Genomic DNA, 25,410 nt, shown 5'->3' with positions numbered 1-25,410 from the left:
CTACTGGAAGGAGGAAACAGAAACGAGATTTGGCTGTTGTAGTGTTTGCATGTTGTCTCGTGACACAGTACATAAGCTCATCAGCAGGTTAAAGTTCCCTTTATAAACAATACTTGACTTTCGCCTGAAGTGAGTCTTTATGGTCGTTACGGAATACATTCAAAAATCCAGTGAAGATCATTTTCACTCTCAGAGTTTCAGAGTTTGACGTCAACAGTACAATTTAAACCACCAACAAAACATGTCACTGTACAATACAATAAAAAAAAACAAATCACATCAAACATGCAATCCACTTCCAGATTAACGGTGTGTGCTGTAATTCTAAAAACTCAGCAGAGGAAGATAAAGAACGTTCAGCAGTCTCCATATAACTTGGATGAATCCTGAAAGACTTAAGTACAAAAAATAAAATGCAGCATAACCAATCAGTGACTGAGGACATCACATGGCGTGCTTTCCATCAATATCAACAATGAAAGAGTTAAAAAAGGCAAATGTCCAAATGTATGAAATCAGCATCAGTATTAGAGAGCTAGGTTGGGTGAGAGACACAGACTGACACAGACACAGAGAGAGAGAGAGAGAGGCTCACCTGTCGCTGTGACTCGGCTGACTCTCTCTCTGAGGTGACAGCGGGCATTTAAAGACCACTGAGAGGAAATAAGTCACATGACCAGCCTGCCGGGGGTGGGGCGGGGTGACAACAGATAGATCATGTTGAAACGGTAGACACACATGTTTGAAGATAGGGTTCACCAAGATGAACCTGACAGAAAGACCAAAGTGTGGAGGAGGAAAAGATCAGATCATAATAATCAGTGAAGCATGGTGGAGGTAGGGTCATACTCTGGGCTGCACAGCTGCTTCTGGAACAGACTCAGTCTATTTACTGATGGTTTAAGTCATCAATAAAACTAGTCCATGCATTTGTTACTTCCAGACTGGACTATTGTAATTCATTATTAATAGTTTGTCCCAATAACTCATTAAAGAGCCTCCAGTTAATCCAAAATGAGTTGAAAAAAGTTCTGACTGGAATTAGCAACAGTGATCATATTTCTCCAACGTTAGCTTCTCTCTATTGGCTCCCTGTTAAAATCCAGAATTGAATTTAAAATTCTTCTCCTCACTTATAAATCACTTAATAATCAGGCTCCATCTTATCTTAAAGAACTCATAGTTCCATATTTTCCCAGCAGAACTCTACGTTCTCAGACTGCAGGTTTACTTGTGGTTCCTAGAGTTTCCAAATGTAGAATGGGAGGCAATGAAAAGTGTGATGAAGAGTGTTGTGTGATAAAAGAGGGTCAGAAAGAATGAAAGGAAAGGTGTTCAAGACGGTGCTGAGACCAGTGATGCTTACGACTCAGAGACAGTGGCACAGAAGAAAAGACAGGAGGCAGAGCTGAAAATGTTGAGGTTCTGTTTGGGAGTGACGAGGATGGACAGGATCTGGAATGAGTCCATCAGAGGGACAACATTAAATGGAGGACAAGGTTAAATGGAGGCAGATGATTCACTGTGGTGAGAATCCCCCCAAAACAAACAACTGAAGGAGAATGCAGGAAAAGCAGTCAGTCCTCGTGTTTACACTGTGGCGACTGGATCAAAAGTGGACAGCACTAATTACAAGTGTAAACAAGAGCCAAAGTGTGCCACCCCCCGACCCCAAGTTGTCGACTCTCTGTGCAGCCAGTGATGATTTGACTGTATGTTTGGGTAAAGTGACAGAGCAGTAACAAAATGAAGTTTAGCGTATTGAAGTGAACACAGCTTCAGATAAAACCAGGAATTCTAAACTTTGGTTTTATTTCCGTCGTCTGATCTTCAACCCAGATGTCTTCAGCAGCAGCAAAGACAAACAAGCTGCCTGTGCCAGTACTTCTTACTTTCTGCCCAGTGAAGGCTATTTTTTCCTGTTTGGGTCGGATGTGCACTCTCTCCACCACCACAGCACTGCCTGTCGTGTTATAAACCGTTTTCACAAAGCGATTCAATGATTTTCATGTTACAGCAGTAATGAAGAGGAAAAGTCATTTGCTAATTTCTTCGTGTTCCAGCTTTAAGAGTTTGTCTGTGTGTCTCTGTTTTTGTCATCACTGTGTTTGTTCTTTAATAAACTGACAGAAGTTCAAATGTCTTTTCTGTGTGTTTATGGGAGCTCAGTACAGTCTCATTAATGATCCTCTCTCTGGGTTTGATTGGAGAACATTAGATCAACCTGCTTCAGCTGCTTCATTCCTGTTTTCTTCATCTATGTGCAGCATCATTAAACTCTCCGTCCTCCTCATTCTACAAATTCTGCGAACGGTGAATCGCTGCTGACGCCACAGCTGCACTCAGCACAAATCAGACGTGAGTGGCTGCCGCTGCAGAAAAACACTGCTTTAATCTGACAGATGATCAGCAGGAAATCATTTTCAATAAACACTACCCAACTCAACAACAACAACAACTGTCCCACACTTCCTGTTCCACACGGAGCTGGTCTGCGTGAAGCAGGATCAGAATCAGGTCTTACTATAAAACGTACACTGAATGAGCACAAACACATGAAATAAAGAGGAAATAAAAAGCTACACAGACTTTCTGATACTTGATACTTGTTAGTGTGAACTTTGTGTTTGTTCATTTTATAAACTGGACCTTAGGTTCCTGAAGACCTTTGGCCTTCGACCTGAAAGGTCGAAAGGTGTTGACATGTGGTTTGTTGGGTTCCTGAGTCAAAGTGTGAACCACAGTGAAACCACCTCTTCGGAAAGAGGTTTGTTCCTGGTTACCAAATCCAGAGTATTTATGGTTAGGGTTAGGGTTTTATATATATATATATATACACACACACACACATCTGGTTCCTCTCAAGGCTTCCTTCTCAGGGAGTTTTTCCTTGGCACTGTCGCCCTCGGCTTGGTCATCAGGGACAATCTGATTATTATGATTCTTACACATTCACTGTTCATGTACTGTTCTTTGGTTGTGTAAAGCTGCTTTGTGACAATGTCAATTGTAAAAAGCGCTCTACAAATAAAATTGAATTGAATTGTTAAGGACCATGGAGGAATTAGGCTGAAACAGTGCAGAAGAAGGTCTCAAAGTTGGAAAAGCAAATGGAAGTGCTCACAAAAGAACAAGTGCCGGACCAAGACAGATACAGAAGAAGATGTTGTCTTCGTATTAAAGGCAAGAATGAAACAGCAAATGAAGTGGTGGAGTAGAAGTGGACATCATACATGACATGACAGTTGGAGACGCAGCCAAACCTCTCCAGTCTGCAAAGAAGGGATTTGCTTTGCAGAAGACAGGACACCAGAGGACTGGGTACTGTGGACACTGTGGCCCAGAACTAAGAAGGGCTTCAGGGGACCACACGCTTTCATCGACAGGAACAACGGATGACACTGATCACTCCACTTTGGCTCACACATAGTGGGACTCAAACTCTCGGGTTACCTTACAATGTAACAGACAGAGACTGCATTTACGTGCTCCATGTCCAATTTAAAAACAACCTTATCTTTTCTTCTTTTAATCCTAGAGGACTCCATGACACATTCGCATATGGCAGATGTTTAATTTTAGTGGGGGATAAAACCCTCTAGTCATGGCACAAGTTGGTCAGCAGGGGTCGCTGTTGGCTTTAAAAGATGTCCAGGTAAACTAACAACTCAAAGAGCAGATGATAGGTCACTGGTCAGCCGTGGGCATTGATATTAAAATGTACCTTTTATTTTGGTAAATGTTTATGGATATAAGAACAGAAAGCCATTGCACCAAATATCAGAACCATAATTAAATTAATTAGCCCACTTATTATATTCTAATAGGTGGAGACTTTAACTTACTTTAACTTATTATTATTATATTTAACATTATAACAACCTAATTCTTGGGAATGATATGAATAACAATACCCTCACAGACATCTGGAGGTCATTTAATAGAACGCCAAATCAATTCATGTGGTTTAAACCTGACGGAAAAGCAAACTCAAGAATTTACTGATGGTTAGGATCAAATCTGACACTGGAACATGCGATAGAAACAAATATTTCAATTGATTTAAAGTTGACTAAAACAGAAAAGACCAGTTAAACAAAAGCCTACTGGACATTCAATGTATGTCTGCTTAAAAATTATGTATATTGTAAAGAAATACAAGACTAGATGTTTCAATTGAAAAATTAGAATATTTAAAATATGAAATAAGAAAATTTTCAATTACTGTTAGTAAAATGTTAAATGATCAAAGGAAAAGATTTGTTCACACACTATCTAAGGCAGAAGATAACGAAAAGATCAATAATTTACAGTCCCAGTTGGATGAAGTATATATTAATAGAGCTCTTGGTGCTTATGTGAGGTCTAGCACTAAATGGACAGAGGATACAAAAAAACAGTTCTTACTTTAGCAACTTAGAAAACGCAGACAAGAGAAAAATGCTATTGATAGCCTGGTACTAAAGGGGTAGAGTTTACCAACCAACCAAGCAGTTTTTCAGTTTTACAAAACCTCTATATTTCATCTGATTTAAAGTCTAGCTCTAAAACTTAACTTGAAAAATTAGAGAAATTAATTCTGCCAATCGATGAAAATACTTGAAAGAATTTGATAATTGTATAAAAATTTTGGCATCTAACTAGTCACCAGGTCCAGATTGACTTATTGCCAATTTTTTAAAATATTTCTGGGAAGTTAAATTATTGTATTTCCAAGCAATACAGGAATGTATAGAAAAAAAAAGAAACAAGGAAACGAATAAGTACACTAATAACCAAACCAGGGAAAGCCAAAGAAGTGTTTTAGGGTTACAGGGGATGTAGGGGAGGCAAAAAACAGCAAGAAGGAAATAAAGAATGGAAAGGAGCGATGCACAGAGAGAAGGTGAGAAGATTCAAACCTCATCTCCCCTCTCTGATTATGGGCAATGTGAGATCACTGGACAATAAGATGGACGAACTGACAGCTCTGGGGAGGATGGACAAAATTTGGGATTTGATTAGTAAATATAATTAGGAAAGCTCTGTGAAACATTATACCAGGTTGATATAAACAATACCAGGAGCACATCTTCACTTGAATAAGGGCAACAACACCAACATTAATTACATAAATATTTATGACAATAATATATTTAGGAGAAAATCTGGCTAACAAATTATATATCCTTGTTCAACAAGAAATTCATTTAATTTGAAGGACTTCTCCAAAGCTGATTTATTTTATATTAGAACGATACATAAAGAAATACATTTTAAAATGTTAAATGGAATATATCCATCAAATAAAAATAACTGGTTGTTTACAATTGTTATACATGTAAAACAAATTTAGAAACAAGAGAGCATTTATTCTTTGAATGTAAGGTAGTTCAATCAAGATTCAAGATTCAGGATTCAAAAAACTTTATTAATCCCAGAGGGAAATTGTTTTGCCTCATTACCATTGTTCTCAACACAGATAAAAAGAAAAGGAACCACAACCAGGAAAGATCCAACACCAACATAAATACAAATAACCAATAACATCAATACAGAAAAACTCAATATATATACAGAATATGTAAAATAGATAAATGAAATTGGGTCAATAATCTATGTGGATTGATCCAACTATCATTTCCCCCACCCCTTACAGAGGGGGGAGGAATTGTACAGATTGATTGCCACAGGTAGAAAGGACCTCCTGTGGCGCTCTGTGGAGCATTTAATGTTAAAAAGTCTTTGGCTGAACGTGCTCCTTTGTCCATCCAACAAACTGTGCAGTGGGTGGGAGGGATTGTCCAAGATTGAGAGGAGTTTAGACAGCATTCTCCTCTCAGCCACTAGTTAAGGATATATGGTCTTAGTCATACAGATGGTTAAAGGCAAAATTCATACATGTAGATTTACAGTCTTTCCATTTAATTCAGTATGGTATAATCCTCAGTAACAAAAACCTGGCATTTTTACCCAATAAAATTATTTTAATATCAAAATACTAGATACATAAATGTAGATATGCCAAATCCTCCAGTATGGAACCGTCTAATAAATTAACTCAATTCATTAATTGCCTTATATTTGTTGAACGCCCCAAAGCACAAAGATTATCCTGCCTGATAAACGAATACAAGGTACCACAGCCCCTAGTTTAGATTATATTTGTATTTAACTTTTTAATGTATGTATTTGTATTATTATTTTTTTATCTCTTCACATAATGTAACTTTGCTTATCCTTTCTTGCTTAGCTCGTTTTACATTACATACTTTAGGAAGTGTTGGTATGTTCTCAACTGTTCTGCAGTTAAATAGAAACAACAACATGAAGGGAACTGAGGAGGAGCTGGATCAGGGAGGATCAGTGAGTCATAGATCAGCTGAGACACACACACACACGCAGGCAGCACTAATCAACCTCCACCAGTCGATCCCAGAGACTCTCGATCCCCTTCTCATCCAGAGACCAGGTAAAGCAGATTTGGGCCCTGCAGAGAGTCCAGCCCGGAGCTTACAGCCATGGTCTTCGAGTCTCTAGTTAGCGACCTGCTCAACAGGTTCATCGGAGACTACGTGGAGAACCTGGACAAGTCCCAGCTGAAGATCGGGATCTGGGGAGGTGAGCTCAGTACCTAGCTAGCAGCTACCGAGGTGTCACACTGGCGCAAACCAGACACCGTTCAGAAAAGTCGCAATTTAAAATTCACCGCTTCATATAGAGTTTTAAACACAGTGTGGTATGGCTCATCAGAAGGACCGAGTCAGTATTAAAAGCCCACCTTAGTCTACACCACAAATCGGCTTCTGGTCTGGTGGATAGTAAGATTTAGTTAATTGTTTCTGGATGTTTCCGCCTCGTCTCCATCTAAGTAAAGTGAGGCGGTAGCGGAAGCAAGAGTTGAATTGTGGTTATTTTAGTGAGAATTTGCTGATTTAAACGTTTGTTGTTTCATAACATTTATGCCGATTAGCAGAACAGCTCCTGGGGATGAAAGTGACCACGGTGCTGTGCGTTGTCATATTTAACCTCCACCGCAGAACTCATTTGAGCTAAATGACCAGGTGTTGAAACGAGGTTTGGTGGGACAGTGTGATCGTCGTCACGGAGCGTCAGTAAACCGCGTAAACGAACCAACTCGGTGACAGTAGACCCGTTTGAACCCGGATCAGTGAAAGAGAACTGAAACGGACTCGGATCTGGCTACACAGGGCTGAGACGGTTAATTCAGTTTTAACCCGCTGCTTATCAGCTGCGCGCACACACACACACACACACACACACACACACACACACACACACACACACACACACACACACAGACAACCCTAACCCAGAAACACACTTACCCTAACCTTTGCCCTAACCGTAGTTACCCCTCTTTAAACACCAGGCTAAATGTCCTCACTTTGTGAAAATGTCCTCAGTCCACTGGTTAAAGATTTATAATAATAATAATAATAATAATAATAATAATAATAATAATAATGAATGATGCCGGTCACTCACAAAGCTAGTCAACAAACACACCTTATGGAATGTAGGTCGGACTGTGTAACTGCAGGTCTGAGTGAGACAGAGTCCTAGAAAAGGAGCCTCCACATTAAAGACGGAGGTTCAGATCAGAACTGCACCTGTCTGACGGTTGAGTTCTCTAATTGCACACGCTGACGGTGTTCTGTTCCTTTGAATTGTTTGTATGTTTCTTTTACACTTGATTTTAAACTTCAGTGTTGTGTCCACGGTGAACTTGTTTTTGCTCACCAGCTGCTTTGGCTCGTGGTTTTCCACGCTGATCGCTTTGTTTTATATGATTAAAGTTCATATGACTTCTAGATTAACTAGATTTACAAGCTTTTAAATGTAAATGGCCACAGTAACACATCCAAATCCAGACCACATAAAATGTCTCACTGCAGGACATTATCAGATATTCAGTTCTGTGCATATCTCTTTTTAATGAAAACATGTCGTCTATAAGACAAGGACACAAAAACAGTAGCTTCTTATTACATATAGTGAAAGTGCTGCGGGGGTATAGGATATGATAAAGACCTGGCATGCGTTCAATGACAGTTTAAGTCACCTAAAGTTACGGCAGGTTGCTCTTAGTGTTAAAGTTCAGATTTTTGCATCCTAAGTTAATTTGACCTCTGGGTGGGAACATGTTAAGAACTTTTGTACTGGACCCAGCTGTGGCAGGTGTCCAACTGGTTTTGGTCCTGCATCACTAAACGAAAACATGTTGGTGTCTAGTGTGAACAGAGAAACGTGACTGTTGTTCTGAGAGATGTGTTGTTGAAATAGAACCCTTATAACTGATTGTGTTTCTTCTTGGGTCTCTGCAGGAAATGTTGTACTGGAGAACCTGAAAGTGAAAGAAAATGCTCTGGTGAGTCCTGCACTCCCTGAGACAGTCCTGGACTCTGAGGTCTTCACACCTAAGGATGATCTTTACTGTGTTAGGAGCAAATTTAATTAATATTTTGTTTTGAGTCAGTATAAAAAACACTTTGGGATTTAAATCATGAAAAGACCTGTGCAGCTCCAGTTCTTTGATGCTGTTGACCGTCTCCTTTCACTGAAATCCACAACTATGTTGTGTTGTAAAACCTCGACGTGATCTCAGATCATCACCACCATCTGATGTGTTAAACCCAGCCTGACCACAGACTGGCAGCAGAACTTCCTGTTTCATTGGAATGTGTCCTCAGTGCTGACACTATGGTTCAGTTCAGCATTTTAGAAATAAGACAGAGAGAATGACGTTACATAATTTATCAGTGTGACCACAAGTGGTCGTCTTCTAATGTTTAATGAATAGAATGTCAGCATTTCAGCTCAGAGTGAGATCTCTCTGCTGTGCTTGTTCAAGACTTTAGCTCATTACTGGTCTGTGTTTCAGAGTGAGTTTAACGTTCCCTTCAGAGTGAAGGCCGGACAGATCGGTGAGTAGAGAACCGAAAATTTAAAAAATCCATTTGTTTTGAACCAAAACCACCTGAAACCTGAACATCTGAACTTGTGTGTCTTTGTGTTTCAGAGAAGCTGACGCTGAAGATTCCCTGGAAGAACCTCTACAATGAAGCTGTGGTTGCAACTCTGGATGGCCTGTACCTTCTTGTCGTCCCTGGAGCCAGTAAGTGACCCACTAGTGGACTGTGTCTGGTTTTAGGACTACATGGTACTGACTCAGCTGTATCATTTACATTTAGTTATTCAGCAGACGCTTTTATCCAAAGCGACTTACAAGTGAGGAACAAGGCAAGCAAACAAAATTTAGTATCAGTCAACACTGTAAATGTGTCAGCTGTATGACATGGGACACGTGTAGACCTGGTGGACACACTCGTCTGGACCTGTGTAGAATCCAGCACATATTTCCTCCAACGCACTCGTACTGTGAACCATCTTTGATGTGTTACCATGACACAGAGCATCCAGTGACTTTACAGCCAGTCTGTAATACACTTATACACAGTTTGGTGATTGTCTCATGTTAATATATAATATAGACAAACTGGTACAAGCTGAATTAAGGCCTGGAGAGTGTTGTGTACCACAGTCAGAATCTGCAGATGGCTGACTTCTACCTGGAAAATAAAAACAAATATAAATTATAATTTGTTGAATTAAAAAAAAAAAACATCTAAAGGGTAAGTTTCCAGATTTTGTATCAACTTTTAACTTATTATCCTGAGAAATAATTCACTTAACTTTTTTATTTTGTGCCACAAAAACTTTGCCTCTGGCTTGAGATTTCTTATGAGGTCACCGCCTCCAGAGGAGACTGGAGGCTGTGAGAGGCTGTTGGCTGCAGCAGCTGTTAATGCAACAAACACGATGATCTTCAGACTAAGCTCAGATGTACAGTTTCTTGTAGAGCCTATTGTAGTTGTCAGCATGAGGCAGAAGAAATCAGACACAGGATTTCTCTTCAGACTGCAGCAAAAAGGTGTTTCTCTAAGGCTCACAATAGATGATGAAGCAGCTGACGACAGCACAGAGTTCATATTAATTAGCACCTGACCCTGTTCCGCTGATACATTTGATGATTATTTCATTAGTTAATGTGACTGAGATAAACCGAATGAGGACACAGTCTTAGGCACAGTTGATATCAGGGAGCAATCGTCTCTCCCAACACATTCTCACTAAGGTTATTCTCGGAACCCAACCGAGTATGAGCGTCATGCGGCCCGACCCTTTGCTCTCAGTCCTTGGTAGTGGGTGATGAGCTGGATCCAGATGCTCGGTGCTTTAATACTTTACTGATGAATACTGATAATGAAGAGTTTGTGTGTGTGTTCTGTGTCTTTTGCTATAGAAAGGTTTTTATGGAACAATCAGTGACACAACAGGCTCGAACACAATGAAGCACATTTAACGAGAAGTGAGAAGTAAAATCGTAACATCGTGACATCAATGACACACCGAGCTCAGCCTTCACTGGCCTGATCCTATTCGTCAGTTTGTTTATACCCTGGTACCAGCTCAGATCAGACTGTTTTTTTTACCAGCTGTAAGTCCGGTCCTAGGTGTAGTTTGAGGAATCGGTTCAGGATTCTGCTTTGGCTCCACATTTGAAGAATAATCCAGAGAAAATTTGTCATCTGTCATGAAAAAGGGAACACACAGGGAACACACACAGAAACTGTTGGTTTGAAACAGAATATTAAGTTCAGATGTTGTAGACCAGAAGGTGGCAGCTCACATGGGCCAATGGGCAATACGCACAAGACCACCTTCAGAGAAAAACCGAAACATAGTAATGTGTAGACGTCCAACACGTGAGAATAAGAAATATAACCTACATTCATCTGTTGTTTTAAACACATCTTTGTGCCTGCCACACTTCAACAAGCTTCCAGTTTCTACAACCACAGGCAGGAAACTAAAGCTGCAATGAGCACAGACAGACCTGGCTCTGGTTTGGTTCACAGTGACATGTTTCTCAGGATGCTAAGTTTTCTTGATACCACAGCAAGTTGTTTAGTATTTCTTCTGACCAATAATAAATACTCTGTTTTCTATCATATTAATAAAGTTCTTCTGAAACAGCAGCATGCTGACAGTACTGGAGAAAAACAATCTTCAATCAATGTTTTGACTGTGTTGACTCTGTTTAGTTTGACTAGAACAAGCCCAGATCCCTGTGGTGTGACACAAGATTTATACAGTTGAATGTGTTACAACTACAATTTTTCTTCAACTTTTCAAAGCTTTGCCATATTTGCCATAGAACTGATCCCACAGTCCAACAGGATCCATACTGCTGTTTTGGGTTATAAAGCAGAATAGCAACACAAGCAGAGAAGAAGACGGCTGGTAGTGAACACGAATGTAAACAGGGAGGACGGAAATGTTTTCAACATTGTTGTTACACATTAAGAAAACACAGCATCTTGTTACAGTTGTTTACTTGGAGCTCAGCAGGTGCAGCAGGTGGTGGAATTTTTAACTCTTTTATTTTTTTATTTCATGTTTTTCTCAGCAATAAAATATGATGCAGCAAAGGAGGAACGTTACCAGCAGGAGGCGAAGCAGAGGGAACTGCAGCGTATTGAGGAGGCTCTACAGATGGCTGCACGCAGAGGTGAAAAAAGTTGACCTCTGACTGACCTAGTAACACCTGTGGACTTACATGCTGGTTTCTGTTCCTGCTACTCTTTGCTGCCTGCTCTCTGCTCTGTTTAGAAACTTTTTTTGTCTGGTAAACAAACTGAAAACAAGGTGAGTCTAACAGTAACCTCTAGACTGGTAAAATGGTCTTACCTAGCACTTTTCTACACTGCCTTTCTTTTACCCACTCACACACTGATGGTCTGACCTACCGGTGAATACTTGGGGTTCAGTGACTTGCTCAAAGACACTTAATAATAAAAAATTCTCATAAGAGACAAAAAACACAGGTAGCCCAACAAGACCAACTTGAGCAAGCACTAGGTATGCTAACATGCTTTTTCGTCGTACTTGAATATGCGCACTGCACAGAGCGGGAGGTTTGAAGTGTAGTGAACAAACCCTCAAGAGACACCAAGGAAAATTTTTTAACAGGGACGAAAAGAAAGAGAATAAGAGAGAAAGAGAGAGAGAGGTAATGAGAGAAATGAAAGTCACCCGAGCCGAGCTAAGACGAGGAAATATGACGAAGGTAAATGTAGCTTAAGTAACTCGTTAATTTACATGATGATCTACAGTACAGTGCAAAAATAGAGTGCATAGGTAATATGTACACAGTATTAAAGAACACACAAGCATTAGAAAAAAACTGCTTCTGTTGACTAAAGTGACAAATATTTAGTGTGACCTCTGTAGTGGAATCTGGAAAAACCAAGGACAATAATAGGAGTGAGAGACACGATGAGAAATCAGAAAGTTTCTCAGGGATTCTTCTTTGAGAGACCAGAAGTCTGGCAAGGACCTGGCTCAGCATCTGCCTGCTACATCTGTAAGCCAAGTTGATCCTCCTACAGTTGCAAGAAAAAGTATGTTAACCCTTTGGGATTGTGTGCCCTTTTGCATGAATTGGTCCTAAAATGTGCTCCGATCTTCATCTAACTCACAACAATACAAAAACACAGTCTGCTGAAAATAATAGTACACAAACAGAATATGTTTTTATTGAACTGCCCGAAAACTTGAACAGCCTAATGACTTCTCCAAGAGCTAATTGGAGCCAGGAGTGAGCCAACCTTGAGTCCATTCAGTGTGATGATATTGGATGTGTTGCTGAAAGCTGTCCTGCCCTTTAAAAACACACACCAGTTTTGGATTTACTATTGCAGCACTGTTGCTACTCTCCCTAGACGTGGTCGTCCTGTAAAGATGACTGCAAGAGCACAGCGCAGAATGCTGAATGAGGTAAAGAAGAATCCTAGAGTGTCAGCTAAAGACTTACAGAAATCTCTGGCACAAGCTAACATTTTTGTTGACACATCTACAATAAGGAAAACATCAAACAAGAATGGAGTACATGGGAGGACACCACGGAGGAAGCCATTGCTGTCCAAAAAAAAGAGCAAAAGAGCACCTGGATGTTCCACAGCACTACTGGCAAAATATTCTGTGGACAGATGAAACCAAAATTGAGTTGTTAGGAAAAAGCACACAACACTATGTGTGGAGAAAAAAAGGCACAGCACACCAACATCAAAACCTTATCCCCACTGTAAAACAAGGCGGAGGGAGCATCATGGTTTGGGGCTGCTTTGCTGCCTCAGGGCCTGGACGGATTGTTGTCATTGATGGAAAACGTAAGACCATCTGTCACCAACTAAAGCTCCACAGAGGATGGGTGATGCAACAGGAAAATGATCCAAAACATACAAGTAATTCAACAAGAGTAACTTTAACAGAACAAAATACACCTTCTGGAGTGGCCCAGTCAGAGTCCTGACCTCGACCCGATTGAAATGCTGTGGCATGACCTTAAGAGAGCCATTCACACCAGACATCCCAAGAATATTGCTGCACTGAAACAGTTTTGTGAAGAGGAGTGGTCCAAAATTACTTCAGATCATTGTGCAGGTCTGATCTGCAACTACAGGAAACGTTTGGTTGAGGTTATTGCTGCTAAAGGATCAACCAGTTATTAAGTCCAAAGGTTTGCATACTTTTTCAAATTTTTTATTTGATTTATGCAAAACTCCACATAATCCCAAAGGGTTCACATACTTTTTCTTGCAGTCTGAAGAAGCTGGATCAGGAATGTTCTTTGTGGAAGGAGACCACTTCTTGTGTTTTTAACTGCTAACATTAATCGTCTTCTGTAGTTTAAAACAATTATAAGAGGAATGGATGTCTGGATGTCATCAGAAACTGATGAGTCTGCAAAAAACAACATGGTATCATCAGTATAGAAAAGAACGTTACAGTATTGTTTAAAAAAAGACTTTGTTTTATAATTCTGAACAGAAGGTTCACAGAACAAAAAGAATTTCCCCAAGAGAATTAATAAAGTATCAATTCTACTTCTTTTTTGCTATTAACATTATTATTATTATTATTTTTATCAGAATTGTAATTTGTTTTTTTTTTTGTTTGAGGCCTGTTTGAGCTCCTGTGAAAGTCTTCCAGTGAGCTGAACTATGCCCAGTTGAAAAAGCATGGTCAGCTGGATGAAAGAAAAGACCAGTGCACGGTAATTCAGGCAGTTTGTGCTGACTGTGTGACTCTCGCAGCACTGTCAGTCACCTGCCCGATCCAAAAAAAGGAGGAAAGGAAGGAAGGAAGAAGCGATTAAGAAGCTGTATTTTCTGTCTCCATTCAGTTAAAATCTGCGAACCACGCTTCCAAAATCAACCCAGGGCATAGGAGTAATCAGATAACTCTTTTGCTGCATGCATATGAATATTCATAGTCTGTTTGTGGTCTGTAACTGTATCTTTTCTTGTTTGGCATCTGTGATGTTCTGCAAACAACGTGGCGCTGGCTGGACACTGTACTTAGTGGGTGTAGGAGCCTGAAACAGATAACTAGTAATGGATTTCCACACCACCTCATATCAAGGGGTTTACTATTTTTGAAAAACTTGAGAAAACCAAAAGTGAAATTACCAGTCTGAAAGCTGGCTGTTTTAATACAAGCTAATATGCAAACACACCTGAAGCTTTGGGTGTCGAACTAGCACACAACTTTGCAAAAGTTCCAAAAGTGGCTAGAAAAAGTAGGTGAACCATTTTGGAATTTCCAACCAGGCATTAATATCACATACTTTTTCCACTAGCACTAGAATTTTTTATGGTTGTTCTCAATAAACAGACATAAAATATCAGAATTTGTTTTGTGTTATTTTAGGCACATTATATTTGTTAATATTCTTGACTTAGATTAATTTATTTATGACAAATGAATGCAGAAAAGAAGAATTTCCAAAAGATTCACATGCTTTTTCTTGCCACTGTATATGTAACATCAGAACATGAAACGAAGAAGGGGAAGCATGACAGATGTTTACTCGTGTAAACACCATGCACCACTGAGTGAGCTCAACTTATCCTGGCTAACTTGGAGTTATCTGGCTTTGTGGTACCAGAAAAGCCGAGCTGAGCACAAAGGTAGCTGGATAACCCAGTAATCAGTCCCCAGGAAAAAATGAGTTTCAAACGTCCTCCAGAGGTTCCGTCTGTCAGATTTCAGTCTTTGATGCTGAAATGAATGAGATGAATGAATGTATTAACGTTGTGTGTCCTGTTCATGCTGCGTTTGCTGTCAGCATCCCACACTGGAGATCTGCTGTTCAGCCTGGAGCGTGTTGTGTATCAGGGGCCCCACAGCGGTAACACACATACACACACACACACACACAGTTTAAATACTAAATCACAATAGACACACTGTTAAGACTTTTACCTGCTGTCTGTCAGTGTGATCAGTGTTCTCTGTAAACTGATCCTAGACCAGTTTATCATACACATACATCTGCAAACACCAGCATCAGAATGAAAAATACTGAAATCTGAACAGATGCAATAAAAGTCTTACTCACTCCTGTCACACAGGTACAGCTAACTTCTTATTAAAACCGTGATGCTCTTTTTAATGTAAACTCACCACACTGACAGAATATTAACCCTGTGATGATGCTGCTGCTTCCTGCTCTGCCTCTGTGTGTTTTCGGGCTTTCCTCTCACTAACTGCCATCTCTCTCTTTAACGCTGCCAAAGTCCCAAAAGGCTGTAAAAAAATTAAAAAGCACAAAAAAGGCTTGAAGAAGTTGAAACGACATGACAACAAATCAGGTGAGTTTTACAGAGTCCAGAATGCGATAAAGACTGACACAGAGCATCCAGTGACTTTACAGCCAGTCTGTAATACACTTATACACAGTTTGGTGATTGTCTCATGTTAATATATAATGTAGACAAACTGGTGCAAGCTGAATTAAGGTCTGGAGAGTGTTGTGTACCACAGTCAGAATCTGCAGATGGCTGACTTCTACCAGGAAAATTAATTATAATTTGTTTAATTAAAAATAATAATAAAAAAAACATCTAAAGGGTAAGTTTCCAGATTTTGTATCAACTTTTAACTTGTTATCCTGAGAAATAATTGACTTAACTTTTTCATTTTGTGCCACAAAAACTTTGCCTCTGGCTTGAGATTTCTTATGAGGTCCAGGTCAAAACAATCAATCCTGCTTTTGGTCATTTTGTGTTTGTTTCAGAAAAAGCTCAGGAGGAGAAGAAGGACACATTTGTGGAAAAACTGGCCACTCAGGTGATCAAAAACCTGCAGGTGAAGATCAGCCGCATCCACCTGCGATACGAGGATGACGTAAGTATTTATCCAGATCCAGATCAGGGTTCAGTACCACGTTGTTGTCATTATCTGTAAGCCAGCTATACAGTGCCCACATGAAAATCACACTCTGTGTGTTGTTGTTGGGATGGACATTTGAGCCAGGGACTCTGTAAGTCTCAGAACCCTTGGACCTCCGATATACAGCAGGAGAAACTTCACTACCACTCTCAAAGCTCTACTATTCAGGGGCAACAGGATTCGAATCTTGTCCAAAAAACTTATGACTGACTGGAGTCTCCAACTTGTTGACACTTTGATGGTCACCTGTTTGTTGTTGTTCCACCTTGATTTTAGGTGTGCTGAAGGGGTGAAACCACAATTTTTATATATAAAAAGAGACACACACACAAGTCACATACTACACAATATTTTGTTTGGCTGCCTTTCGCTTTGATTATGGCATTGTCCTTTTAGAATATGCCTGTGTTATCAGAGAAGAAAAAATCAATTGATTGAATAACCTGGTCATTCAGTATATTCAGGTAGTCTGCATTTACAGTATTTATAGAGTACTTTTGTAAACATGTTACAAAGTGTGAGAAACAATAAACAATAAAATAATAAACTAATTTTAAAACAACTACAACATCATCCCTTTAGAAAAATGGTTCCAAAGAATAGATTGGGGAAACTCAATCACATTCATCAAAGTTCATAGGAATAGTCCTAAATAAGGAGCCACCCCTGTTTAAAGGAGATCAGGAAAATTTCACCAAAAGAGGTATGTTTTAAGGAGAGATTTAAAAGTTTCAATTAAATTAAATAAAATTTTATTTGTATAGCGCAAAATCACAACAGACATCATCTCAAGGCACAGTGTTTAAGGTTTAGGACCTTACAGAATATAATTGTATAAAAAAATATTATGGATTTGCAAAACTCCCTTTAGAGGAAAGAAACCTCCAGCAGAACCAGGCTCATAGTGGGCGGCCATCTGCCTCGTTGGGGTGAGTGGAAAGAGGAGAGAGAAAAGAATAGCAGGTAACAAAAAACAACAACAAGCAGCAAGAACATTGGGCAGGTCTTTTCATGTACTTTTCTGCAGGATACCTGCAAAGAGGGAGACAGAGAGGAGGAAACGCAACTACAGGAGAGGGAAGACACAAAGTTAATGACATGTAATGATAGCATTTGAATCAATAGAGGAGAAAGGAGAAAGGAGAGAGGAGAGGAGAGGAGCTCAGTGTATCAGTAGAGGTCCCCCAGCAGACTAACTTATAGCAGCAGAACTAAGAGATGGTTCAGAGTCACCTGATCCATCTCTAACTATAAGCTTTATAAAAAAAGGAAAGTTTTAAGTCTAATCTTAAACGTAGAGAGGGTGTCTGCCTCCAGAACCTGAACTGGTTCCACAGGAGAGGAACTTGATAACTTAAAGGCTCTGCCTCCCATTCTACATTTGGAAACTCTAGGAACCACAAGTAAACCTGCAGTCTGAGAATGTAGAGTTCTGCTTGAAAAATATGGAGCTATGATGTCTTTAAGATAAGGTGGAGCCTGATTACTAAGGGATTTATAAGTGAGAAGAATTTTAAATTCAATTCTGGATTTTACAGGGAGCCAATGGAGAGAAGCTAACTTGGAGAAATATGATCTCTCTTACTGAGTCCTGTCAGAACTCTGTCTGCAGCATTTTGGACGAACTGGAGGCTTTTTAATAAGTTATTGGGACAAACTATTAATAATGAATTACAATGGTCCAGTCTGGAAGGAACAAATGCATGGACTAGTTTTTCAGCATCACTTTGGGACATGATGCTCCTAATTTTAACAATGTTTCTGAGGTGAAAAAAGGCAGTTCTAGAGATATCTTTGATGTATAAAGTGAAAACAATCGGTCCAAGCACAGATCCCTGTGGAACTCCATAGCTGACTTTGCTGTGCATTGAAGACTTATCATTAATATGTACAAACTGAAATCTATCTGATATATATGATTTAAACCACTCTAGTGCTGTTCCTTTGATTCCAAAGACATGTTCCAGTCTGTGTAATAAAATGTTGTGATCTATAGTGTCGAATGCAGCACTAAGATCTAACAAGATGAGTATAGAGAGTAGACCATTGTCTGATGCTAATAGAAGATCTTTACCAGTGCTGTTTCTGTACTATGATGTACTCTAAATCCTGACTATTTCTGTACAAATTGTTTTTTAATGTGGGTACTGCATTAGAGAAACACTCTGCATATCTGTCTGAACATAGTCTTCTCACACCTCCTAAACAGGTAGGACACCCCTGGAGCTCTGCTACATATCGGTGGAGACGGGAGAGATTCCTTTAACTTTTTTGGTCTGAAGGACCAAAGATGAGAATTCTTATGCAGTTAGACATGAGCCTTGATCTCACTTCTCCTCACATCCAGAAACCAGTTAAACTCTCACATGTCAGCCTCTTAGTCATATAACCAATATGTTTTATTGCAGGTGTCAGACACACAGCGCCCCATAGCGATGGGGGTCACGCTGTCAGAGCTCAGCCTCCAGGTAACACACACACACACAGACACACAAAGACACGTGTTTTTGTACCTGTGCAGTTGTGAGAGATGTTGACAGCTTCTTGTTTTTCAGACGACTGATGAAAACTGGAAGCCATGTATCTTGAACGAAGCAGCCAAGATCATCTATAAGGTGATAGATGCTCTGCTCTGTGTTTAACTGAGCTGTAGTCATATGTTCTGATCTGTAATGTTAAGAAATGAAGAAGAATGCTTTTAGGAAGACCCCTGGTCCCTGACTGTGTGTTTGTGTGTCAGCTTGGTCGTCTGGACTGTCTCTGTGCCTACTGGAATGTCAACAGTGAGATCTTCTACAGAGGATCCTGGGAGCACATTGTGGTGAGTTCACACTGGTTCTGCTAAGTTCAGTTGACACTGTGTCAACTGAATAAACTAGTTTATCTGAATGGAGGGCAAAGAAATTATGAGACATCTAGATTTTCAGACCAGACGGGCAGGACTCACGAGGGGTCATCTGCCTTCACAGGGATGTACAGTACAAAGTGTAGAGTATACGGTGTACATTGTATGATTTGGCCGATGTGAAATGTAAAGCGAGAGGAGGATCAATAACTGAGCCATGGGGGTCTTCATGCTTCAAATCAGAAATATTGATGCCGTGGCATTATAGGGACAACATAGGGTTGTTTAAACAAAGTAGGATTTTTACCAAACAAGAACCGATCCCGCTGCACCAAATATCCATACATATACATTAAGCATATTGTGTAAGAGAAGTTATCAGTGGGTTCATGGTGTCATAAAGTTGAAAGCTTAAAGACGTTACAACCCCAGCTCAAGGGAGGCAACATGGATAAATCAAAAATGGCTTAGCTTACACAATTAAATTTATTGCAGGTGAACAAAAGAACAAACAAAACAAGGTGGCTAGTACCATGGCTGCTGTGGCTGGTTGTTGAGCAGAATGAGAGAAAGAGGGGGACTTTTTTAGGATGGTATAGGAGCACGCCTTTTGGAAACCCTGGTAAGGTCTCTCTATGCTGTGTGTATTAAAACTGGGATGATTCATCACGCTGAATGTTTTGACTCTTCAGTCCTTCTGAGAACCGGCTGACAACTGACTGCTTAATGGGGTCTTTATCTTTTCTCCTCTTCATCTCTGAAGCATGAAGGACGGTTTTTCAATTTTATAGAGCCTAACCCCACCTCCTTTGTACTCTGTAGGACCAGTTGAAGTGTGGAATCAGCACTAAAGACCAGGATCTGGCTCAGTATCAGTACAGTGAGTGCAACATTTTATTAACACCGTGACACCTTTTGGAGAAACTGATGATTCCTTGTTACAGTCACTTTAAGGGTTTGTTGAAAGCGGTAACCTGGAGCTTTCTGGAAGCTCCCTGAAGATGAAGGGTAAACGTGGTCAGTTGTGGTTTTCTCTTCTATCTTGTGTTTGTTGCTGTTTACACTCTTGCATGTGAGCTTTCACACTATGCTTGTTATGCTAATGCTTGATATCTTGCAAGATATGATGATCAGCTACACTGAGTGGGATACTACAGTGGCAAGAAAAGGTTTTGGAATTTTATTTTATTTCTATTTTATTTTATTCTATTCTATTCTATTCTATTCTATTTTATTTTTTCTGCATTAATTTGTCATAAAATGTGATCTGATCTGGATCTAAGTCAAGAGTATTAACAAATATAATGTGCTGAAAATTATAAAACAAAAACGTCTTTATTGAGAACAACCATAAAAACCTCACAGTGCTAGTGGAAAAAGTATGAAAAACCCTTGAAATAATGACCTCAAAAAAGGTCATTGGAGTCAGGTGTTTTCACAAGTTAAGAAACTTAGTTTGGAATTGTGGACTAGATCTACTTTGACAAAAACCACTATAATCTTTTGAGTTTGCTCTGCAGAAGAATATGCTTATATGAGCAATGCCTTTCAGAGCATCAACGATCAAGAATTGTTGATTTACATAAACCTGGAAAGGGTTACAAAGTGAAGACTTTAGAAATTCACCAGTCTACAGTTAGACATACTATGGAGAAATGTTGGGATCAGTTATTAATTCCAAGGGTTCACATACTTTTTCCACTATCACTATGAGGTTTTTATGTTTGTTATAATATGAGACTTGTTTATTATTCAGTATTATTTCTAGAAGAAAAATCTGTAATTTTCATTCTGAGTAAAAGACATCAGGGGGAAACCGGGTCTCAGTTGGGGTCTTTGGACAAGACACTGATTCCAAAACCCTTGGTGCTTTAAGTGTTGTTGTCTGTTCAAAGGGGATTAATATGACCACTATTAGAATTATTATCAATACTTTTTGTTGACAATATGACGATCACAAGCAAACATGCATTAAAGTAATCACTCCTTTACCTCAGAGATGTTTTTTAACCGTGACTCACAGATTTAACTGTATATGTAGTGATGCTGCCTCTTGACTTTTGTATGTGAGCTCTTCCTCAGACAGTTTAACTTATTTAGACATCTTTGTGTTGATTTTAAAACGAGGTAACCTCTGGTACTCTGCAGCCTTTTATCGTGCATGTGCTCTTGTAAAAAGCAGATCAAAATCTGTGTTTCACAGAAACATGGCAGAACAACCACGTTCTCCTGGAGAAATTTACTTTTCAGAGAACTCTAAGATTAGGCTTCTCTAACCCCTGATTCTAGCTATAGAGACCAGGTTTCCTGTTACATGACAGCTACAAAAAGAGCTTACTGCACAAAGCACAATCTGTAGCCTGGTTATTTAAGTGCGTGTAATCACGAACTAAAGGACCCACATAGTAAACTTGAACTCACTTAGGTTTCATTAACTGGTGAAGATGAGCGGACTCCTGAATGATGAAGATGCTGAATTTGAAAATGTGACATCTCTGTTCTACATTTCCTAAATAACTCCTAACGCCTGCAGAGGAGTGTTTAATAATGAAGTCATTTATTGAACATGAGCTATTTTATTAGTATATACTATACTACTCTTTTTTTGTTTGCAGTTTTCAGGCCGATCTTTGCTTCGGCTAAGATCTGCATCAACCCGAATGCTGAGGTGGAGCTAAAGAGTCCAAAAGCAAAGCTTCACCTGGAGGTTCAGAACATTGCCATAGAAATGACCAAACCACAGGTGAGCCAGACAGGTGTGACAGCCTGTAGTGGGTAAGTTAGGTTGTGTTGACATGTCCCCTGTGTGTGTTCCCGCCCCCCCCGCAGTACCTGACCATGGTGGAGCTGCTGGAGTCCATTGACTGCATGGTGAAGAACACCCCCTACAGGAAGTTCAGGCCTGACGTCCCTGTCCACAACAATGCTAAAGTCTGGTCTGTGCAACTTATATACAAAGGACATGGTGAAACGACATCAGCTGGTTTATTTCAAACAAGCACAGTGTCCCCTCTACAGTCTGCCGAGTATATTACAGGCTCATGATAGGAATCATAAACATAGAAAGAACTTATTTCTGGTCAGTGGCAGCTGACAATAAAATGACGTAAAGAAAACAAAGACAAATGTGTGTGTCCGTCCTGGTGTCTGGCTGTTTTGGCCTGAGGGGAGAAGCTGGGAGAGGTTGAGTCCAGGGTGAGAAGGGTTAACAGGTCTGAGCATATTTTGTTGTGTGAGGCTTGAAAAGACATTTTTATAGGTCAGACAGTAATTACTTTTAATTTTAGTAGGACTTAGTCCTGGAGTCTTACCTGGAGCACAGCTAAACGGAGTGTTGGTCCATAGGTTGGTGCTAAAGGGAGTACTCATCTGTGAACCAAACAATTCAAGATTTTCCAAATACAAATCCCGAAAATGTGAACAAGACGAGACCACAGCTGAAGGTGCTAGAGAAAAGATCACGAGGACATGAAAATGTAGAGTTAACTATCTGGGGAGCAGAAATGACATCATGACATATTTGATCTTATTATTGTATTCATGTCAGGTTGTTATTTATGATATTAAAAGCAAAAGGTTTGTTCTGATGTTTCCAGGTGTTTTCAAGGTTTTATTCTGAAAACCACTTGTTTTACGAACAGACAACCTGTGCTTGCTCTGACAGTTTTTGGGTATTTATTTTCTATGCCTTCTTCAGGTGGAGGTATGGTTTAAACAGCATCCTGGAGGTCCACGTCAGGCGCTGTAGTCACATGTGGTCCTGGTCCAACATCAGACAACACAGAGAGACCCAGAAGGCCTATAAGACAGCCTACAAAAGCAAACTGCTGAGCCAGAGCAAGCCAGGGTCAGACACAGAGCGGCACATCCAGGTAGAATCTTCTGTCACAATAAACAACAATACAGGCTCAGGTCTACATGACACACGGAATCCAGTGTTTTTACCAGATAGTTTTCACATACAAGGAATTTGTATGACATGAATGTTTTGGTGATTTGGTGCAGAGAGAGTAAGAGAAATGCACAATCTGTCTGAAGAGGTTTCAGGCCAGGTCTGAGAATTTTGATTAGTGCTTCTAGACATTTTCAGCACTTAGATGACTTGTTCTCTGCTTCCAGCATCTTTAACGCAACTGTTTACTGGTTTTCTTTTGTCTCTAATGAACTGAATTTCTTTGCACTTATGGTTGGGATGTCTGATGTCACCACTAAAGCAATTCTGAGCTGCTTCATTTTTTTGGGATGGATTTGACTCCCTGAAGTCTTATTGTTTCATGGTCGTTTCCTCCAGGATCTGGAGAAAGTCCTGGATGTCTTCAATATCACATTAGCCCGACAGCAGGCCCAGATGGAGGTAAATCTGACGCGTTTTGGACTGAATCCAGTGTAACGGCAGAGAAGTTTAATATGTGACCTCTGCTCCTCTTCGTTAATCAGGTGATCCGGTCGGGACAGAAGGTGGTGGGGAGGAAGGCGGTGGGGGGGCAGAAACAGGGAGGAGGGGGTTTCTTCAGCAGCATTTTTGGGAGGAAGGCTAAGAAGGAGGAACAAGAGGTGGAGGACAGCAGTGGTAAGGAGGGAAAGTGACTGATTCACCCTCAGACCTTGGTAGAGATTCAGAATTACTAAGCTTTCCTGTGCCGTTCAGGTCTGGACGAACTTATGACGCCTGAGGAGAAGGAAAAACTTTATACCGCCATCGGCTACAGTGGCAGCTCTCACAATCTGGCTTTACCCAAACAGGTAGTGGATGCTTTCATATGCATGGTCTCCATAGGATAAAGTGTGGTTGTGTTCCGACGCGTCCTCTACCGCTACTGACAGGATAAACGTTTGTCTGTGTGTTTCAGTACGTAGCAGTTGTCGTCACCTTCCAGCTCTTAAGTACTTCAGTAACGTTCCGAGAGCAGCCCAATGTCCCAGAAATTCTCAAGATCCAAATGATCGACCTCAGCACCAAAATATCTCAGAGACCTGGAGCTCAGGCGGTTAGGTGGGTGTCCAACATCTTATAACTTAAGTAGGAAAATCCTGGGTGACCCATTTGACCTGACTGTGTTGGTCCGCCTGCAGGGTGGAAGCAGCATTGCAGCACTGGTATGTCACAGGTTTACAGCAGCGTGGAGTTGTCCCGTCACTCATTGCCTCAGTGGGAGACTCTTCGTCATCTCTTCTCAGAGTTGTGTTTGAGCTAAACCCAGAGGAGAGCACTGCAGATCAGCTGCTCAGAGTCCAGTCTCAGCCGGTCGAGGTCATCTATGATGCGGTAAACTACCACACAATTTTGAGGTCTGACCTCAGATCAGATCAGATCAATGCTGATTGGTTTGCATGGGTTTTATCAGCCCATCTCTTCTGCTTAGAGCAAATATTCAAAATCTTCCTTACTAATAAACAATTAACTCTAACTACAGGCTGGTTTAGTCTCTCAATCCCTTTAAATGTGTCTTTTTCATGCTGCAGCTGACGGTGAACAATATGATCGAGTTTTTTAAGACTGGTAAAGGTGTCGACCTGGAGGTCCTGACCACAGCCACGCTGTCCAAACTGGAGGAGATCAAAGAGAAAACTGCTTCAGGTCACTTTCATGAATACTTTCAATTAGTTCTATCCAGAGTAGAATCTGTAGTGATGAAAATGTCGCTTGGTCCAATGGTGTGGTCCAAAAATTCATAGACTAGTGTCTTATTTCTGCCCACTCCACCTCCTGAGCCACAGCAGCTGTAACAGCGTGACCACATGTAGTTAATTTGTCACGTGAAAAGTCATCACTCTGTTAGTGTAAAAGCTTTAAATAAAGGTCAGTTGATGTCAGAACTCGACAAATCATTAAACCAATTCCAAACACAGGAGAGTTTTCTGATTTGTGATAATCACTGCAGCCTCAGAGGGCTCTGCTGTGGTTCTGAACTCTGCTGTAATGGGTTCTGGTCTCTGCAGGTTTGTCTCACATCATTGAGACCAGAAAGGTCCTGGACCTGAGGATTGACCTGAAGCCATCCTACTTGCTAATACCAAAGTCCGGCTTCTATAGCAACATGTCAGAGCTGATCATTGTCGACTTTGGCAGCTTACAGGTTAGTTCCTCCGGTCCTCCTCCTGTTTCAGGCTTTTCTCCACGTTCTAGTTTGTATCCAGATGTTTTTATCTGGATCTTTAGGTAGGAACATTTTTGTTAAAATAAGATTTTTCCTAATCGGTCTTAGCAAAGATTTCAGATCTTGAAGTCTTGAAACTTCCCTCCAGACTGAATGTATAAAGTT

General features: G+C 40.3%; 1 protein-coding gene across 2 annotated transcripts in view; it reads left to right on the top strand.

Annotated features, from left to right (window-relative positions):
* Positions 1-6,386: 6,386 nt before the first annotated feature.
* Positions 6,387-25,410, top strand: part of vps13c (vacuolar protein sorting 13 homolog C) — a 77,905-nt gene continuing 58,881 nt past the window's right edge. Inside the window, exons 1-22 of one of the 2 annotated variants that reach the window (XM_026378070.1) lie at positions 6,387-6,600; positions 8,328-8,371; positions 8,885-8,927; positions 9,023-9,118; positions 11,474-11,575; positions 15,197-15,259; positions 15,648-15,722; positions 16,148-16,257; positions 18,711-18,770; positions 18,858-18,917; positions 19,043-19,123; positions 19,970-20,027; positions 21,763-21,890; positions 21,977-22,083; positions 22,845-23,019; positions 23,439-23,501; positions 23,585-23,717; positions 23,796-23,890; positions 23,998-24,140; positions 24,221-24,413; positions 24,611-24,725; positions 25,088-25,224. In XM_026378070.1, the coding sequence (XP_026233855.1) occupies positions 6,501-6,600; positions 8,328-8,371; positions 8,885-8,927; positions 9,023-9,118; positions 11,474-11,575; positions 15,197-15,259; positions 15,648-15,722; positions 16,148-16,257; positions 18,711-18,770; positions 18,858-18,917; positions 19,043-19,123; positions 19,970-20,027; positions 21,763-21,890; positions 21,977-22,083; positions 22,845-23,019; positions 23,439-23,501; positions 23,585-23,717; positions 23,796-23,890; positions 23,998-24,140; positions 24,221-24,413; positions 24,611-24,725; positions 25,088-25,224 (2,181 nt within the window). In that variant the 5' untranslated portion in view covers positions 6,387-6,500. The remainder of the gene's footprint in view (positions 6,601-8,327; positions 8,372-8,884; positions 8,928-9,022; positions 9,119-11,473; positions 11,576-15,196; positions 15,260-15,647; positions 15,723-16,147; positions 16,258-18,710; positions 18,771-18,857; positions 18,918-19,042; positions 19,124-19,969; positions 20,028-21,762; positions 21,891-21,976; positions 22,084-22,844; positions 23,020-23,438; positions 23,502-23,584; positions 23,718-23,795; positions 23,891-23,997; positions 24,141-24,220; positions 24,414-24,610; positions 24,726-25,087; positions 25,225-25,410) is intronic. The other variant, XM_026378071.1, reaches the window with a different exon arrangement.

The sequence above is a fragment of the Anabas testudineus genome, chromosome 3, assembly GCF_900324465.2.
Source record: "Anabas testudineus chromosome 3, fAnaTes1.2, whole genome shotgun sequence".
NCBI lineage: Eukaryota > Metazoa > Chordata > Actinopteri > Anabantiformes > Anabantidae > Anabas > Anabas testudineus.
The sequence above is the reverse complement of the archived record's forward strand: the minus strand, read 5'-3'. Positions and strand labels throughout refer to the sequence as shown.